The sequence below is a fragment of the Pempheris klunzingeri genome, chromosome 18 (assembly GCF_042242105.1).
Source record: "Pempheris klunzingeri isolate RE-2024b chromosome 18, fPemKlu1.hap1, whole genome shotgun sequence".
Classification (NCBI taxonomy): Eukaryota; Metazoa; Chordata; class Actinopteri; order Acropomatiformes; family Pempheridae; genus Pempheris; species Pempheris klunzingeri.
The window spans coordinates 2080110-2100804 of NC_092029.1; the positions used below are offsets into that span (position 1 = coordinate 2080110).

At 41.9% G+C, this 20695-nt stretch overlaps 3 protein-coding genes across 5 annotated transcripts in view; 2 read left to right on the top strand and 1 right to left on the bottom strand.

Moving 5' to 3' along the window:
* Positions 1-2951, bottom strand: part of senp6a (SUMO specific peptidase 6a) — a 33623-nt gene extending 30672 nt beyond the window's left edge. The window contains exon 1 of one of the 2 annotated variants that reach the window (XM_070849370.1): positions 2847-2951. In XM_070849370.1, the coding sequence (XP_070705471.1) occupies positions 2847-2877 (31 nt within the window). In that variant the 5' untranslated portion in view covers positions 2878-2951. The remainder of the gene's footprint in view (positions 1-2846) is intronic. The other variant, XM_070849371.1, reaches the window with a different exon arrangement.
* cox7a2b (cytochrome c oxidase subunit 7A2b) overlaps positions 1-20695 on the top strand; it is a 70856-nt gene that overhangs the window by 7156 nt on the left and 43005 nt on the right. The gene's annotated exons all lie outside the window — the stretch shown is intronic.
* The window catches only part of filip1b (filamin A interacting protein 1b), a 41977-nt gene continuing 29615 nt past the window's right edge, over positions 8334-20695 (top strand). For both annotated transcript variants that reach the window (XM_070849369.1, XM_070849368.1), the window contains exon 1: positions 8334-8347. The gene's annotated coding sequence lies outside the window, so the exon portion shown is untranslated. The remainder of the gene's footprint in view (positions 8348-20695) is intronic.

Here is a 20695-nt window from a genome sequence, read left to right on the forward strand (position 1 = left end):
CAGGAAGTCAAACTTTTTTGGTTTCACGCACCAATGAGCAGCTTTCATAGGAATGGCCAGAGCCTGCAGTTTTCTTTATGCGTCCGGGCTCAAACACAGAGCAGTTTCCTTCTTTACGTTTAATAATAAATATACTTCATTTTAAAGGAGGATTCCTGCTGCTTTAAAACACACAAACCTCAGCTACATAATCAGGTTAATGCTTGTTGTGCGTCTGGCTGTGAGCCAGGGAGGTAAACATCAGCTAAACCTCCATCTTTTACAAGAATCACTTTGTGTCAGGTCACACAAACAGAGGCCTCAAAAAGCTGCGTCTTTTTCTGCCTCCTAAAGCGTATTCAGAGCGCCCCGGCCTGCCTCCCTCCTGGCCTCAGACGTAATGCTCCTGCTTCCCCCGTGCAGCTGCAGAAGTGGATTAGCAGACACCGAAGAGAGCCGAGACGAGTGGCAGAACACTCTGAACATTTAGGGAATTAAATAAATAAATAATGCAGAATGTATTCAGTGAATTATCCATTTCAGGGGGCTTTTTAAACGACAAGACAAATAATCTTCAAAAGTTCAAAAATCATACATTGGATTATGATCCCAGAGCTCTTCTGCTTCAGTCATCTTGTTCAATCCGGCGCGAGCCAAACTAAGCCTGCTCCAATCTCCTCCAGCGAACGCACGCAGCCAGCCCCCAGGTCCAACAGTCATGTTTAGCTCCGTTTTCCAGCTTCATAAATCACAACAAATGCTCTGATAATACTACTGAGGGGACGTTTGGATTCCTGCTGAGCTTCTGCAGGAATCCAAATGTCTGCGGACGGTGCGGCGGTGGACTTCCTGCAGGACAAATCCGTGATGGGAGACCTATGACGACATCTACAACTGCACCGACACAATTTGTCCAAACAGACTAAAGTGCAGCTGAAGGAGAGCTCCGACTCTCATCTGACGATCAAATCCAAACAGCTCGTTGTCATTCAGAACTGAACTCGTGCAGGGATCAAGCACACAGTTAATCTAGAAAAAATACACAATCCCTAATGCAATCACGGGGCCTGTTTCCACAGATTTACAACATTTTCAGGGCGCTCACTTGGCTTAGGGGTTAAGACACCAACAATAAACACGTCTACTGTCGTCTCGCCACTGTTGAAGGCATCAAGAGCCTCAAACATAATAACAGAAATAAAGAATTCAATGTTCAATGTTTAACTAATCACAAACTAGCAGCCCATACCTGAGAACTTGAAACAGAACTTGAAGAACAGAAACAGGCCGCTGCTCAGATTAAATCCTCACTGATATCTCCTGATAAGATTTGATAAGATGACCCCAGATGTGCTAAACCTCAAATATGAACTGAAATGTGTAAACTGGACTGAGTGTGAAAAAGTAATTCAAACAGAAAGTTGGCACTGAATCTAAAAACAATCAAATTCTTAATCTTGTCAACTTATTCACTCATCAGATAGTTCAGAACCTAAATTAAAATTTTGCAGATTTCAGACATACCATCATCAATCATCATATTTGGATTCGCTCTTTGATGACCGCTTGTGTTTAATCAGCGGTTTGATATTTGAAAACTTTCACATCTTTGGAGAAAAAGGACAAAGACGGTATTATTCTAAGTTTTACTTATTTTCATTATCCAAAACTATTTCCTGACTTCCCTACCCTGCTCACAGTCCACAGGGTTAGGGTGGTAATTAGTACATTAGATGGGGACTATTTCCAGTGGCGGATGAATCCACACTTGGTGCTCCAGTGAATGTTTCAGGCAGCAGGACGGTGAGTGTGAGTGTCACCCAGTGCAGCAGTGAGGGTTAATGGTGTGTTTTTAATAGTTAGTGGACATTAATGGAGCTCTGTGGCTCAGAGGAAGAAGATAAATGTGGATTCAAACATTGATGATTTAGGTGTTTTCATGGGATTTATTGACAAGAGGTAAAACACAGAATATCTCCATCTCCTTTATGCTGCATTGGCACTACAATTACTCACCCTCACTTCTTAATTTAAAGCTATTTCTACATTTTTAATTCTGCTTTGTGAGGAAAACTTAATTGCCCATTAAAGCATGATATTAGAGTCAGCTCTTCTTTCATGTGCAAGGCTTTAAATGCTGTTTTTATTTAATCCATGCATGTTTCTAAGCCTTTAGCCTGTAAATGTGAAATGTGACCTATCAGACAATGGTGGACAATCATGACACAATGACACAATGACAGCATGAACCACTGAGGAAATGTCTGTTTACAATATTTCAGCATAAATGTAAGCTAGCTGCTACCTGGAGCTACAACGCTAGCATGCTATTTGGAGACTTTATTAGCTGTCTGGGCGTCAGGAGGAGCTTTAAATGTTGTTTTTCTGTTTATTATTCAGATGTTTGTGTGTTTTTCTGTGTTGTATAAACGTTGTGTGGCAGCTAACAGCCGAGCAGGGACAGGAAGGCCCGTCGCTACATCCAGCTAACCACATTGCTGCTAACGTCAGCGCTAACGGTGCTAAGCTAGCTCAAGGCTCGCAAGCACAGGTTCTGTTTAATCCCCGCCGGACCGGACCACCCCCTTCGGGACCGGGTTTGGTGCTCTTCTCCGGGCCCACAGATGCGGCACTGTCACCGGCCTGGCAGCGCTCACTGGAGGATGATAACGCTACACTAGCAGGCATTAAGAGGCTAGCGTTAGCCACCTAGCGTTAGCTCTGGATCCTCACATATTTGGACCGATTATGTGACAACCGAGCGGACCCCAAAAATCCGCCTCGGCGAGCGGGACTCCGGAGCGCTGTGTGCGGGTGAAACAGGCGGCGGGCCGGGCGGAGCGGCGGAGCGGGGTGTCACAGCTTACCTTCGAGGAAAAAGCTTCTATTGTGGGCCATGTTTATTCCATGATCCTCCGCAGATGACAGTGTTTCTCATCGGGGAGCAGAAGCAGCGGATCGGCTCTATGTAGCTGCTGACTGCTGCTGCTGAGAAACACCGACCGGAAAGCTTCCGCCCACCACCGGAAGTCCAGCACAGGGGGCTTCAAAATAAAAGCCGCTTTCTCGACACATACACGTGTTTCGTATTCACAGGGTGTCTCGAACAGAATACAATAATATATCGTCTTTGAGGTTGGCAGTCAATCGCAGGGCCAAGACATAGAGACAGACAACCGTTCACACTCGTACTCACACCTACGGGCAATTCAGAGTCACCAATCAACCTGTATGTCTTTGGACTGCCAGCCAGCGGTTTGTGGTTTGCCTCCAGGTCCATCCATCCATTTTCTATACCAGCTGACTTTGGGCGAGAGGCGGGCTACTCCCTGGACTGGTCGGCAGTCAATTGCAGGGCCGACACATAAAGACAGACAACCACTCACACTGGCACCTACCGGCAATTTAGAGTCACCGATAAACCTGCATGTCTTGGGACTGATGGAGGAACCTGGAGAGAACATGCAAGGTTCAAACCACAGACCTGGTGTCCAGCGGTTGGTGGTTTCTTCTTGGGTGCTGCAACCTGGCCGAAGTTGAACCTCTCAGATCGTCAACAGTTCATCAGTGGCGACACCCGCACCTCCACCACCGCTCCTCTGCACCCGGGCGTCCCCCAGGGTTCGGTGCTTGGTCCTCTCCTCTTCATCCTCTACATACATGGTCCCCCTTGGCAGCATCACGCGCCGTCATGGTCTCCGCTTTCACCGCTACGCCGATGACGTCCAGCTCTACATCTACATCAGGTAATAAACATGTAAGGGAACGTTGAATAAAAACAAAGACAACTAATTGAAATGTAGCTGGTTCATGAAAAAAAAGCAAAAGACACAAATATTTTTTATTTTACTGCAGATTCCCATTAAATGTACCCATACTCCTCATTTTATTTTGAAGGCTGTTTCCGGAAGTTCTGTGTTTTGATTATGGTAACTTTTCTAACCAAGTAGTTGGTACATGTCAACTTTTTTATTCTAATATCTATTAATCCCAGTTTGAAAAGCACTTAAATGTGTCATTTTCTGCAGGAATATTAACTAAATATTCAGATATTTAAGAAAATAAAGCAGCAGAGTGTAAAATAAGCCCATTATAATGTCATATTTGATGAATTATGAGATCCTGTCAAGTAAAGAAACATCACAAAGGTTAAAAAATCACACACAAATAATGAAGATAATATTCTAAACTACTTTATTGTTGTTATTTGGCATGTTCACCATAGGAGGATCATGTGCTAATCAGAGAGAGTTCTTTTTAATTAATGAAGAGTGGGTGATAAAGCTAGATGGCGATGTTCCTCATTAAAATGAGATGGATCATGATGTCCAGCTGCTCTGCAGTGAGTTTACACTGACTGAGAAGTAATTTTTAACCCATGACGTGTCTCAAAATGTTGTAGAATGTACACAAATACTATAAATATCCTTTCCTGTTATTATCTGAGACAGTTTAAGACCTGTTTAGTTATAATCGGATGCTAAAATGGAGGGAACTGTGGTGTTATAAAGCATTTTGGGGCTTCAAATGACACTTTTTTTACAATATAACTTAATCTGATGATTATTTTTTTAATTTCAAATTGTTTGTTTTATCCAACCAGTTGTCTAAAACCTAAAAATATTCAGTTTACAATGATTCAGCAAATAATTATACATATATACACACTGTTATATTATTTTTATTATGACATTTTTTAATGTTTTATATTTGTTTATTATGTATTAATCTGCTGATTATTTTCTTGGTTGATCTATTTATTGTTTGCTTTGTAACATGTAATAATTCAGTTTACTTTGATTTCAAATAAGGAGAAATGTCACTTTCCTCATAAGTTTTGTTTATAAAATCTTAAATAATAAGTAACTAAAGCTGTCGGATGAATGTGAAATAGAAAAGGAGTAGAAGTACAAAGTACCTCAAAGAAGATCCTTTTGGTTTAACCACAAACAGCCGTTATATCGCTCTCTGCAAACACACCAGACTCCATTCACAAAAACAGTAATTTTATCTCATAGAAAACAGGGATTCGCTGGTTTACTGCTGCCTCAATCAATTACTTTGTTTGTGTTAATGTGAGTTACACAAATATTGTTTTGGATCCAAACAAACCATTTAAAACACCAAAGTCACACTTTAACACAAACAAACTAACTGATGAAGACAGAGGTAGACCAGTAACTCCTGTGTAGAATTACTGTTTTTGTCAATGGAGGCTGGTGGCTTTGAACAAATAAATATTACGGTTATTGTGGCAAAAACAAACACTTTTAGTGGACATTTTCTTGATCAGCCGCAGTTGTCCCAAAGGATTATGTTGAAGCCATTGCAGCCTGTTCAAGGTTGCTGTGATCTACTGGACCAAATCCAAAATGTATTTATGTGTCATTTAGACACCAAAATATGTACAAATAGAGTCTAGGTTTTCAAATAGAAGCGTTATCCTCTACCTATATCATTAACACTTATGATGCGTGCCTTTGTTTAATATCAAACTGTTTCTATGCTCCAGTTCCAGAGAGCTCAGCCCTGGAAATATGAGAGGCTTTTATCCTCCGTCTCCTGCAGCACACACAGTATATAATCCACCCTGATAACTCACAGTGAAATGTGCAGCAGAAGCTCATTAGACTGAATTGAGTCACGGCCTTTTCCTCTGTTAATGCACCGTGATTATTATCACACAGCCGTTCTCTCATTCATCTGCAGTCCCTCCAGAGGTCCAAATTAATGGAAAGTTACAGATAAAACAGGAATGGTGGCAGCCATGACTGTGTGAGTGCAGGAGGAAGTCTGGGTGTGATGATTTGCATCACAGACAAAACATCAGTTATTATTATTACTGCGTTTTATTTTCAGCCATTTTTAGCGACATGGCTTCAGGGATGGAAATGTTCTGATGGTCGTTTGGTCCAGACTGAAGTATCTCAATGACGAAACGAAATCATATTATTATTATTATCATTATTATTGACCTTTCCTTCAGTGCCACCATGACGCTGACTTTTTAGTTCTTTATTGAAGCATCTCAGCATTAAATATCTGGATGTTTTCAGTGATGCGCTGCCATCTCGTCAAGTCACGTTCCTTTTGTCCTTTTTCATTTTATGTCCAAAAACTACAAACCAGCACATTAGCAAATGTTAGCACGCTAGCATGCTAACATGGTGTCGTGTTAACTAAAATCACATAGTTGTGGTTTGGGCTGTTGATCGATTCATAAAAACAGAATAATTAATCATGAAATTTACTTGGATTAATAGTTTTTCTCCCTTCAGCGTCTCAAACAGAAGCTAAAAGGTCCCTCGATCGTCGGTATCAAACGCTAAAGGTGTCGACTAAGCGGCGGTATTTGACAACCTGGAAGTGAGGAGTCCTTTAACAAAAATATGTAAACATCTTAGTAATACCTTTAATTTACATTTATCAAACTTCAAATGACCAAACGTAGACATAAATAGTCCTTTATGAGCAGAGAACGGCATTAAGAAGCCTCGCCATCGAGTCGGCTGTGCTTTTTTACACCAAGCATGATTTTAAACAGAAATTTCTAAGATTCTACGTTTACTGGGCAGGCGGAACAAAAGGGACCCCAAATCCATCTGAAAGTACACAATTGGCGAGGCAGAATAATGGCGCCACATCCCCGCCTTGAAAAAAGGGGCTGAGGATAGTTTGTGGGGTAGAGGGCAGCGGCTTGTTGGTACCACCGCTAGGGGGCGCCACAGCTGGAAATCTTTAAATCCTACAGGTGGCAGCTTTAAGGACCAAAACACACATTTAAGCCGAAGACAGTGACGAGAGAGACGTTGATAAGAGAGAAAAAACAAACTAGCACCAGCTCTGCGTTTATAATCTGTGTTTGTGTGCGTTTATGAAAAGATGTGATTATTTTACAAAGTGCTAAGAGGCTTTCAAGGGTTGTGGGATAAAACAGAAACACCATAGCTGTGTTTATTTGTAAAGACGTTCCCGTAAAAACACCAGCGAGGGACCGCAGGCGTGAACGAGGCCTCGCCGTCGGCTGTGTTGTGTCTGAATCTGAAGCTGGACGTCACAGTTTTGTAACAGCACAGACCTCAAATTCTCACTGTTTCTCATTTATAACATCAAACTCCGACCTGCTCTTTATTGGGAGCAAATGTTCTTGTACTAACAGCCGAGAATAAATCATGCTGTGTTTGAAAAGGCTCTCCTGGCCCTCACTCGTTCGCTCGCTCCAGTGAGAAACAAAGAAATGAGTGAACTCCCAACTCCACCTATTCATTCACAGAGCTGAGCTGCACCTACTCACTTTGACAAACTAAATGCTGCTGATAATAAACTCCACACAGTCATATATCCTTATGCGTCCTCGCTGCTGTTTCTTCTTCTGGTGACGTCGTTTCTTGGAGGACCTTCTTCTTCTTCATGTCCCATAAAATGTGTCCAACCTCAGCTAAAAGGTTCCAGAAGTCACTAAAAGGCTTCAGACTGGGAGAAACATGGAGGAAATCCAGGAATACAGAAACTGGACAAAAGAAATTTGAAAAGTTTGATAATGAGAAATTGAAAATGAAAAGTTTTTTCATTAAATTTGACTAAATAAAGACACAAACCATATTGATAAACTAAATATCTCTTGACACTCCAGACCTTTTCTCACTCATTCTGCTTTATTGACTTCTGGAAGCTTTTAGCTGAGGTTGGACACATTTTAGGGACATGAAGAAGAAGAAGGTCCTCCAAGAAATGACGGCACAAGAAGAAGAAACGTGGACGCAGACGCAGCGTTTAGAGAGTTCAGAGGGTTAAAAGGTTTGTGGCTTTGAGGGGAAAGAGAAGAAAACAACCTGCTAAACAGAAGTAATGTAAACCTCAGCTGAGCCCCTGGCTGTGATGCAGAGGGAGGAGTGGTCAGGCTGCCGGGGCGGCTGATAGTTCAGCTGTTGGGGGTTTGTTAAAGCCTCAGTCAGTCGGTTCAGCTGCTAACACAGACTGAGAGCACAGGTTAAATATAGAGCAGAGCCTCACTCCTGAACAGGGACACACAGGCTGAAGAAACAAGGCTGAAAGGAAGAACTATTCAAGCTGAAAACACAACTCTCTCTCTCTCTCTCTCTGCCTCCTCAGCTCTCAGTCTTACTCTCTCGCCCCGGTGAGCTCACACACCAAACTTGGAGAGGACGAAGCTTCACACGGCTCCGCTACTGCGCCTCCAAGTCGGCCAGAGAAGAAGAAACTAGAGGAAGAAAGGAGGAAGATATTGATATTTCAGGAGCAGTCACGTGAACAGCTGAGATGCTGTGAGCGCCGACAGTGAACTCATCACCGCAGAGGACTGGAGACGTTTTGTGATTGGACGGCCGGGACACCTCGGAGAGACCAGGTGAGACGACGCTCACCTGACGCCATCACTAACAGGTGTTTGTTGATGTGTGAAAAGCTTTGGTGGACGGACAACACGGAAGTTAAATATCGTATTTAAAACACTAATAATGAAATATGGATGATGTTCAATTAAAAAAATCAATACTGCATTTAAAATTAGAAAATAAAAAAGAAATTAATAACCATTACCCAAAAAAATCTAATAAATCAAATCAATTAAATGAAAGTAAATGTTTAGAAAAGTATTCAAACAGCATATAAAATAAAATAAGTATTCATTGAGTAGGACGGTATCAGTGCTGAGGGTATTGATTAACTTATTTACCAAAGTAAAACACCTTTAGAAATACTTTCTTTGTTTCATCGTGTTGTCTAATGAAGAGTGTTTGGCTTTGGTCGTTATTCTGATTAAATACTATTAAAAGTATGCAGACAGGGTGGAACCTATCAGTGTTATATTATTATATGTTATATTATTGAATGATTATTTCAGATTTTTACTTTACATGTTTTATAATAATATCTGTATCTAACCTTAAATATAGAGGTGTAAAGAAGTGCCGTGTCTCCCTCTGGCCAGTATGACTCTAATGGTTTCATTTCACCAGTGGATAATTGATTAAGAGATTATAATTTCTTGCTTTCATTTATTCTGCACTTGTTGCTCAGTGAGGAATGTTTTTTATTAAAGGTTCCATATTGTGCAAAATGTACTCTTTACGTCTGCTGTGAGGAAAAATAATGTGTTTATTGAACATTAGACCATGTAAACCTGTATGAAAAATACCAGTATGAACTTCAAAATGAGCAGAATATGGGAGTTAATCTCTGCTGTCATCAAACCCTAACGGGACCTGAAGGCAGCACGTGTTCACATAACATAAAACAAGAGATATTTGCTGAATGATAATAGTAAATACAAGTAGAACTGTTACAGTATTAAGGAGGGTATGAATTACTAAAACACAGTAAAAAACGAGTAAACGATTCTAAAAAAGTATGTTTTTATGTTTATATCGCACTTCCATGACACATTTTCCTAAATAAATCTGTGATTTATCATGTTGCCTCATAATTAACTGGCGCAAACACAATGTGTGACGTCATTGTGATCATAAATACTTTTCATTTTCATCTCATGTCAAGTCAGGAGTGCTTTAAAATCTCCGTAACAAACATTAACCTTCTGTTCAGATAAAGAAAACAGCAGCAGCAGCAAAATGACAATACAAAGTAAATAAAGCCCATAATATCGAGTAAATATGAATATATAAGAGTGTGGCTGTGAGTTACTGGAACGAGGGAACACCCACCCACCATGTTGGGAGTCTGACTCATGAACGAGGCGGCTGTTGGACGCTCACGCGGTGAGTCGGTGAGTTATGACTCCCGTCGTTCACAGCCCAGTAAAACGGTTGTTACAGGAAGCAGAACATCAGACGGCCTTAATTTAATAGATGTTTCAGCAGAGTGCTTTAAGCCCTGCTCTCAGAGGGACGAGCTGCTCTCACAGGGAGGAGGTGAAGCGGCTTCATGTGGGAAAGTAGATCCACGCTGGGGTCACAGTTTGGTTAGGTTTAGGTTAGGATAAGTACTTTGTTAAGGTTAGTAGGGGAGCTTTGTCATCTTGTCAACATGTTAGAACATAGATTCATAATTTGTGTGCTAATGCTAATTAGCATTAGCATTAGTAGACTCGTAGAGCTGCTAGCATGTCGAGAAGTTCCCGCTCTGTTAATGTGAAAATATGGTGGTTGTCTTTATAGATATTCAACAGAGTATCTTTGGGTTTGTCGGGCAAACACTGTGGTTAAGCTTTGGTTAGGTTTAGAGAAACATCACTGTTGGTGTGATAAGCCTTTTGTTAGGGTTAGTAGGGGAGCTTTGTCATCTTGGTTACAATAATAAACATGTTGTTAAAGCATATGTTCATAATTTAATACAAATACATAAAAATAATATTCTGGTTTGTCATACGGTGACCAGACGTCCTGGTTTTTCTGGGACTGAGTGTCCCAGTATGACCCCAGGAAGCGAGCCAGGCCTAGTGGCCAAACTGTGTAATTAAAACAATGGTGTCCATCAAAATGATGACTTTTGGGACTTGAATTGTGAAAGAGACGTCTGTAAATCAGCAGCAAAACACTTTTTATGGGTTATGGGAGACAAGAGTGCGCCATGCTCTATATGAGGAAGATCCAGACACTTTAATACTCAGGAACTTTTTTGGTTTCTTGTGCAACTGAGCAACTTTCATAGGAATGAACGGATCCAGCTCTCTTGATACGTCCATGGTCCCCACAAATATCTGTAACACACTGAAATGTCCCAGTTTTCTACATCTACTAGTGTTCACCACAGTTAAAATAATAACTACAATATCACACTTGTTTTTTAGTGCATCAAAACATCAATAATGCACCACGTGTCATTGCTTTGTAAGTCTGCCAATCAATCCATCAATCAGTCTTGTTGTACACGTTTAAAAGACAATAACCTCCAGGAGGCTGAACTCCATCCTTTGTAAAGTTTGTAGTAGTTTGATGTCGTCCATGGTGATAAAAGGAGCAGGCAGTTAAATAAATATCTGCAACACTAATGTTCCCGTCGGCCTCGGCTATATTCTGGGTGTAGCGCTAATTAGCAAATGTTAACATGCTAACAAGCTAAACTAGCATCACGATGTTAGCGTTCGACAGATGGATGAAGTGAACTTTATGCCCTGTTAGCTTTTGTTTTAAAGTTGAAGTGAAATTAAACTTTTTAACCCACATCCCTGGTTATACTGTTATACCTATTTAACTATATATGTAAAAACCAGTTTCTTTCTGTTCTTATATCACAAATCAACCATGTTTTCTTCATGTAAATCAAAATATGACGCATGTGTTCGAAGGCTCAAATCAACCAGTTTCAACCAATAACATCACAACATCTAACCCATCAATCTACCAATAAATTAAGGCTTTAATAAGTCTTAATGAAGATGGGCATCTTAAAAAATAAAATAATCTTCCATCAGTAAGTCTTAGTATTCAGTATTTTTTGCTCTATTTCAGTATTTAGTGTTTTACACCCTCTGCCCTCCCCCTGCAGGTTAAATATGGACAATGTGCCCCATTGGATCTGTGTTAAATCCAAACAATAAACAGAGGGGCTGTTTGGCTCGACCTCCTCCGTGTTATCGTACCCAGCATGCTTTGCCCTGCACAGATCTCATGGGACCTTCCTCTCCTTTAATAGCTTTTCTTTCCACTGTTTTCACTGCAAGTTGTTTTAAATCCTTTTTTTTTATTATTCCTGTGAGCAGCAGAACTCAGGACCGGAGGCAGATATATGGAATGGATTATTTTTAACAGAGCTTTCACACAGTTTTTTGTATTTTACAGAAAAATATTTAGTTTTTATTTGAAGTTTTGAATCGTGAAAATCCTCCCTACATTGTCAGGGTGTGTTCTGTCTGTCAGCAGCATTTCAAACTAAAACCTCGGCCTCAGGCTCTGGGACGGCTGATGTGTTTGGGTGTATCAGGTTGTCTGTATTGGCATTGATCTTTAAATGATCACGACACCAACATGTTGTATATCTGAAGATGATGTTCAACACCAGTTATCTCCACTGATACTGACTTTTTTTTAATATTTCATGATCCCCAGAGACGTTGTTCTTTCCTTTGGTGACCTCCTGGCTCTTCGTCCATCTGTACACCAACAGTTCACCCCTCTACATCTTAGTACTTCATCTGTCCGACAGCTTTAGTTACTTTATAATCCAATAATCGTGGTCTGGTCCGACCTCGATTTGTGGATTTGTGGGATGACAACTTCCTGGATCATTAAAACAACTCAAACCAAACATATTTCTAGTCCCTCAGCTCATAGATCCCTTTGGATTAGCTGTTAGCCACAAAGCTAACGTTATGATAGCAAAATTCAACCTAAATAAATAAAGTAAACATCAGTAAATATGATTTCACAGCATGTTTAACCACAGCACTAACTAGCTAACCGGCTGTGTCACTATCTCCAAATCAATAAAGATTTTCACAGACAATTGATCGGCCGTGTGTAACGTTACTGTCGCTGCAGCCTGAAGCTAAGAGCTGAACGTGAGACGGACGCTGTAGCCGACTTCACCTACAGGATTGTTGTCCTGAGTTTGAAGCTCCAGATCACAGACGAGATCGGAGAGCGATCACGTGACCCCGAGTCTCAGTGAGGTCAGAGGGGGATCAGTCTACTTCCTGCAGCTTGTGGTGTTCAGACTCAATAAGCTAACGTTAGCTTGGTGAGATGCTGCAACGTCCCTGTTGCTATGGTTACTGCAGCCGACGCATTAATTTATAACGGTGAACAGGCAGTACCACCTGAACCACTTAGTAGGTGTCCATTATCCCTCTTTAGCGGACACCCGGCAGCCAATCAGAGTGGAGTATTCCTCCAGACTGCTGTATAATAACAGTTAAATGTCCTCTGATTCAGCTGCTCCAGTGTTGTAACAGTGTCACTGTGTCTTCCAAGACTGACTGATAAGACGCGAGCCGTGAGATCATTCTGCTAATTCAGCTCAGTTATCTGTGTGGGAGGGTTATGTGTGTGTGTGTGTGGGGGGGGGGTGCCCTCTTGTTTGGTTTCATAACAGCGACGGCTGTTCCCATGACAGCATAACAGGGACCAGAGAGGAGCACCGTATTTGTTTGGGAGCAGTTTTCTGTTCCGCAGAGGGCAAATCAAGCAGCCGATAACATCATGATGGATTACGTTGGAAACGATGAGATGTTGCTGCAGGTTCTTGCAGATCAGCTCTCAAATTTGGCTCCTTTGTCTGTCTGCTTGACGGGTCCTGTGTGCGCTATGGGGACTTACTGATGCCTGTCAAATGTCGGTACACAATACAGCCAGTGTGATTATTGCACTGCAGTGTTCCCAGTGAGCAGCTGACCAAAATAAAGCATTTTTCTCCACTGCAGTTATAAAAGACACGTCTGAACAAACTGCTGACAGGAAAACTTCACTACACTACATATGTTCTCCTACTATAATCAATACAAAATACCAGCCTGCAGTGGAGCCAGTGTCTGTGCTAAGCTAGGCTAACCATGCCCTGGACCTGCAAAGGGATTATTGATATTGTCAACTCAGTAAATCATCTGGGTTCATCTTGGAAACCTTCTAACATCTGCATACCTATGTTAGAAGCACAATAACCTCAGCCAGGCTAAACGTGGCCCTGAGCAGCTCCTTCAGCAGCAGGCTGATTCCCCTCAGTGTAAGAAGGAGCGTTCATCCCCAGACTGTTTAACAGCAGCGTTACATAAACCTCCAACAACGACAATGTGACAGCCACTAGCTGCATTTTACTCTGCTGTGATGCTCCACGTGGATATATTCAATATTTTTATTCTGTATTTATTTTTATATTTGTTATATCCCTTGTTTTTGTTCTACTTCTGTTACTGACACTGCTGCTGTAACAGGTGAATATCCAGTGTGGGATAAATATAAAATATAAAGTCTCTCACATTAAGTAGAAAATAGATTACTGGCTCAAAAATAGCTGAGTAAAGAGTAAGATGCAGTTTAAAAAAATGCCTTAAAAATGACTTTTTGACTGATGTGCTTTACTTGTAATGCATTACAATCCACCCCTGCTAGCACAAGCTAACGTGTAGCACCGGTATATAAACCTGTCATGTTGTGTAAACCTGCTAAATGTTAGCAAGTTTACACACAATAGCTGTTAGCTTTATGCTTCAGGCATGCTAACATGCTAACTACTGCGGCTAGAGAACTCTTGCATGTATGATATTGATCATAAAGTGGGGACATTTAAAAAAAAAAAATGTATTTGAGTGGAGTCAATACAGGTTTTTTAGCAGAATCAAGCAGATTCTTGTTCTGCGTCGTCAAATTTGAACGATTAACCTTCTGTGTGATACGAGAGAGTCACGCTTCAGCGATCGATCCCTCCTGTGGTGTTCGGGCACCGTGATGGCGATGGGAGTTTTCTCTGAGGTCACTTACGGGATGGTCCGAGCTCCCATGAGTCATTTCTCAGCAGACCAAACCGCTCGACATTCAGCAGCGTTTGGGAGCTAACTGGCTTGTAAAAGCCTCATTTTATGTTACTCTGATGATATCCTGCCTCTCTTTACTCCCAGAGTTTATGAGGGAAGTGACTTCATGCTCATTCCATCTCAAAGGCATGTGAGCCTTGGCTGCTGCTCGGCTGCGTGTTGGGAGTGATGTCAGCCCTCTGGACTGGTCGCCGCTGATTACAGCTCTTGCACAAACCGCTGAGGGGATAAAAACCTGCCTCGTCTCAGCCCACGAGTTTCCCCCGATGACTGACGTGGTCCGGGAATGTGTTGTCATTTACGTCGCCCCTGGGTAGGGTTTGAACGTTGGGCGCACCAGACCGGAGCGTCCCACGCTGCCACAGGTCTAGTTTGTCATGATAAGGTGTCATGATGGGACCTTTTATTCGGGATCATAAAACCTCCTCCTTTCATGCTGCTTTTAGGTCATTTTAAAAACCCTCTTCGCCCAAACCTGTCTCTTAAAAACACCTTTATTGCTAAAATGCTAAATGCTATCTCAGGGAATGGTTGTAGTTTTGATTACATGTTGAATACAAACACACCGTTGGAGTAAGATTGACTTTTTAAATACTTGACCAACCCTGACCTTTTAATAACCATAACCAAGTGCCTTGTGTTGCCTAAACAGAACTATAAATATCATCCTCTAGTAGCTTCCACTGAAAAGCACTGGACCTGCAGCCATCCAGCCACTAACAGAATATCCTCTTCGTACTTAGCAGTGTTTAGCCGAGGAAGAGCAGGTTTACAGAGGACTTCCCCTCCTCTCTTCAGCAGATGAACTGTCCTGCAGGACTTGACACACGTAGACAGAGTTAATCTGCATTAAGGCCAAACTCTGACACGGTTTTACATTAAACTGGGTTTCATGTGTGGTTTCTATTTTGGTAGCAGCCTCTTCGTGGCCCTGCTGCTCGCTCATCTGTGAAGACTCCTGCACGAGATTATCCTTTTCCCCCTGCAGGATGGCTCAGGGGTCCTGCGTCACCCTGATGGGGTTCGTTTTGCAATAACAATAAATGTGCATTAGCCCTTAGTTTATAGTTAATGCCTGTCTGAATGTGGAGGTGCACGTTTTATTCCTGCTGCTGTGTGATTTAACTATTTAATAAGTATTTTAAATAACAGGAGTGTGTCATTCCTGCACCTTATGGGCTCATTTTAACATGTCCACAGTTTGCCAAGATGGAAAAAATATCCACTGGATTATATCATTACATCAAATATTTTCTAAATATCAAATTCAAGCAGGCTAAAATGGTTATTTCTGTAATAATTAATAATGATAAACGAGTACAGATACTAGTAAAAAGCAGTGCAGATGCAGCCAGAAGGTCACAAGTTTACATGTGTGAGCTTTAAAAGGTGGTTCTGATCATATCTGTGTCTCAGGTCACCTTCACCTCCTCCACGAGTCTTTGATCAGCAGAATATTCAACACGCTCCGTCGTAAAATTCAATATAGAAACAGTTTTAATGACACGGTCTCCTCACGTGCCATCATAATTGCTCTATTTTGGTTATCGCTGTGACGTGCTAAAGATGGTAATGTGAGCCTGTGGTGACACTTAAGCCTCCACTGTAAGTGTCACTATTTGGAGCACGGGTGCTTGATGGTCTGATATTAGTTGAGTGCTACAGTATGTTGCAGCCCGCCGCCTCGAGTGGTTTTCCACAGATTCATGAAAGCCAGGACGACGCGCTGATGCAAGAATTTGTTCCCACATCTCTGACTGTCAGGTGACCACCAGAGGTATCAAAGTGCAGGAAACGCAAAGTTTGAATGTGTTGACAGATCCGAGGCCTCTGATTGGCTTGTGACCCCGTCCCCACGGGGTTAGAGAGGTCGTCTTCACCTGGATAGCGAGTTGGATGTAGCAGGAGATTTAAATCTATCCTTAGCCCCAGTTAGTATAAACATTAGCTTCCGTTAGCATAAGCATTAGCCCCAGTTAGCATAAGCATTAGCCCCAGTTAACATAAGCATTAGTCCCGGTTAGCATGAGCATTAGTCCCAGTTAACATAAGCATTAGCCCCAGTTAGCATAAGCATTAGCCCCGGTTAACATAAGCATTAGTCCCGGTTAGCACAAGCATTAGCCCCGGTTAGCACAAGCATTAGCCCCGGTTAGCACAAGCATTAGCCCTGGTTAGCATAAGCATTAGCCCCGGTTAGCACAAGCATTAGCCCTAGTTAGCACAATCATTAGCCCCAGTTAGCACAATCATTAGCCCTAGTTAGCACAATCATTAGCCCCAGTTAGCACAATCATTAGCCCTAGTTAGCACAATCATTAGCCCCAGTTTGCACAAGCATTAGCCCCAGTTAGCACAAGCATTAGCTCCAGTTAGCACAAGCAGCACAAGCCATAGACTTCCATCCAATCAGACTTCTGTTTGGAGCTGGTGGAGTCGCCCCCTGCTGGACATTAGAGAGAACGCAGCTTTAAGGCTCTTCAGCATCGATGTCACTGTTCAGAAATTAAACTTTCATCCACTTCTTTACACAGTCTGTAACGTGCATGCCGATAGCGTGACTGTAGACTCTTTTTCCCGGTCATGGTGTTTATGGTTTTTGTTTTTTTTGGTTAAAAACATCTGTGCTTCTGACAGGAATCTTGCTGGAATATCAGATATTAGATTTTGTGTCATTCACGCCTGAATTACATCATAATCATGAGATAAGAAAACTGACGTGGTTGTTATTTGTTCTCGTCACTTCTGTTCTCCACTGTCGGACCTAATTTGCCCTCCGTGGAGAGAACAGAGAACACATGCTCAAACTGCTGCTTCGGTATGTGCGGATGACGAGATAATTAAGCGGCGACCTTGAGATAACGGCACGACAGAAGTGGAGTCACATTTTCCAGTTATGAAGGTGTGTCATCACCAGCAAAACATTTTGGCCCAAGTGAAACAGGGAGTTAACTTAATCCACCGATCAAAATGTCCATATGGTCCACATGGCTTTTATTAAACCGTGTATTGATCAGGTAGGAATCCACTCATACATGCTGATTTCACATATTATAAATTATTTGAATTTAAATTAAAAACTGGAGTTGATTGACTCAGTTTTGCGTTTTCTTGGGATGAAAGTCTGCAAATTCACGTATAATAAAAACTGAAGCTAAAGATACTGTACGGTCCTCCAGTGCATGAAATAGCGCCATCACAAGGCCCATTTTGTAGCCGTCTGGAGCTTTCGTCCACATCACACGGTCTTCCTCCCTCAAATTGTAGATTCTAAAATTTCCACTTTTTCTTTGTACTTTTTAAAACTTCTTTTTAGCTTAAAATTTCATAAAGTGTTCATTTAATTTGCAGCTGGCAAAATAATCTCAGCAGGAGATCCATATTGTAGCTGTCTGGAGCTTTCAGTCAAAACACATGATCTTCATGAGTAGCTGAAACCTTCCAATAATAATTTCACCGTCAATACTGCTCACAATAAATCTTATTTACTTTACAAGTTTGATTTATAAGTGTGACTTTTACTACTGAGTACAACAGTGGTGAAGTATTCTCTTTATTTGTAGTTTATTATTTTAACTCTGAGACTGAAGTGAAGTGTGCTGAAGATTTATTAAAGGAGAATTGTAGTATTTTTACACACAGCCCAGAGCGACAGAGGCAGAACTCAGCACTACAATAATAACCCTTCAATCTAAATCAAGATAATCACATTTCCCTGATGTGAAAACACTCACAACTGTGACACAGTTTGACCTGCGTGTGAACCTGAGCGGCTCGGCCGTCGTGCAGCTTTCCTCTGCAGAACGTTTCATCAGAACCTTTTTCACCTAGTGGCCGTAGGAGTTGGAGTCTCAGTCGGGTAGAAATAAGCTGCCAGCTGAGCTCGTGGAGCAGCCAAACCTTTGGCCAGTGTCTGGAGGAGGTTTCCCATTAAAACCATCTCTTAGCTGTTTGAATAACTGCTGCCCTGCCCTCGTCATAGTGTTTCTTTATTATTATTATTATTATTATTATTAGGGTTGCACCTTTCAACAACAAGGCAATTCAAGGTATGCCACATTACTCATAATTAATTCATGACATAAAAGAAAAGCAGGACAATAAAAAAACACCGTAAATTGCATTTATAAAATAAAGGAGGAGCTGCTATAACTGTAAGAAATAAACTGTGTCCTAACAGCATCATATAAAAATAATAACGCAGCAAATTATGTGGCTTGTTTGGTAAACTACATTATTATGGAGAGCATGAAAACCATTTCGTAGTTTGTTATTTGCTAGATGTCATGGATTTATATAAATGAGGAAATAACATTTATATTACTCATATAAACCAATTTGTTTGCTTGTTGTTGTCAGTTTAATTCAATTAAATTTATTTGTATAGCCCAATATCACAACAGAGTGTCTCATAGTTCTTTACAAAGTTCACTGAAATAAACAAGTGTAAGCGAACAAACAATCTAATAAAGAGTCCAGCAGTCGATGAGGCCAATGGATCAGTCCGATGGATCAGTCCGAGGCATCACCTGCCCTTTATGACCCTCCTTCTTCGGGAAGGAAAAACTCAAAAAACCCAGTGGGAAAAGAGAAACCTCCGGGAGCACCACAGTGAAGGAGAGATCCAGCTCCCAAGGACGGACAGGCTGGAGCCTAGGACAGACGGATGGAGAACCACATCAGCAGGACCAGGACCAGGATCCACAGGAACCAGGGAACCACATCAGCGGGGCCAGGACCAGGATCCACAGGAACCAGAGAACCACATCAGCGGGACCAGGACCAGGATCCACAGGAACCAGGGAACCACATCAGCGGGGCCAGGACCAGGATCCACAGGAACCAGAGAACCACATCAGCAGGACCAGGACCAGGATCCACAGGAACCAGAGAACCACATCAGCAGGACCAGGACCAGGATCCACAGGAACCTGAGAGATGAGAAAGCACAGAAAGGCTCCGGGGAAGATAACAAGTTAGTAACAGACATTTGGCTGACATGAGACATAACGATGGAGAGAGCCCAGTGCATCATGGGAGTCCCCCGGCAGTCTGAGCCTATAGCAGCATAACTAGGGGCTGGTCCAAGGTCTGATCCAGTCCTGAACTATAGGCTTTATCTCTAAGGAAGGTTTTAGTCTACTCTTAAATGTAGAGAGGGTGTCTGCCCCCCGAACCCAAACTGGAAGGAGGTTCCACAACAGAGAACCTCTGACCTCATCGCGCCCGCTGCCCCAACACAGGTGACTACAACTCCCACAGTGCATTTCAACAAGAAACACTGAATCGCTGAACTTCAAAGTCTGTAACACGAAATCTACATTTCACAAGATAAAAACAAAAATAAAACTACATTATTTGTCACATTGGCCAGGAGAGCCCAGCGTCAGACATATTTTAAATGGGGATATAAAGGAGAAGAGTGGGGAAGAGCAGGCTCTGTTTGTGTTTACTATGATATTCAAGATGGTCGCCATGGCAGCACTAAGTGGTTGATAAGATCAGGGGATGTGAAATTAATCTGATATACAAGGCTTCATTGTGATGTTCTGTCTGTCTCCAGCCTGCACATGGCTGCCGACGTTATTCAATTCACTTTCCATCATCTGTAATATTTGGAAAATGCTTAAAATACTGTAAGTCACTCTGCCGAGAACGCATTAAATCCAGTAAGACAAGTTAAAAGCCCCAATCCACTGACGTTAGCATACGGTTTTACAGGAAATATCTGCCGTCATGAGGTTATTGAGGGTTATTTATTCTTCATTTATCCCAGCACAGTTTCATAAGTGCATCATATTGCAGCCCACACACTACAGAGCACATTCTGTGGTTTGATGTGAGCAGGCGCGCAGAAATACAGAAATAAATGCAGAAATAAATGCAGAAATACAGAAATAAATGCAGAAATCTTGCTGGTTTGATTCTCCTGCTGATATGTCGTCTGAGGACTTTGAGCCGCTGAAGCAGAAAGTCAGAGGCGTTTAGGGAATAATGAAAACCACGACTGAATCAATAATAAAGCTCTTAGATGGATGTAACACATCATGATCCAAATTAGACAGAAACATTAGACAATGGATTAATGGATTCATGTATTTGTTTTGTCTCCACTGTGAAGTTATTGCCTCTGAGGACTCTGTATCTAAACCCTCCTGCTGCACACATGACTGACTGCATTGCTTTCCCCCTTATGGTGAGTTACAGCGACAGGCCGGACCTCCTCAAACCTCCTCAAACCTCCTCACCGAGCTCATTTCTTCCCTTTTA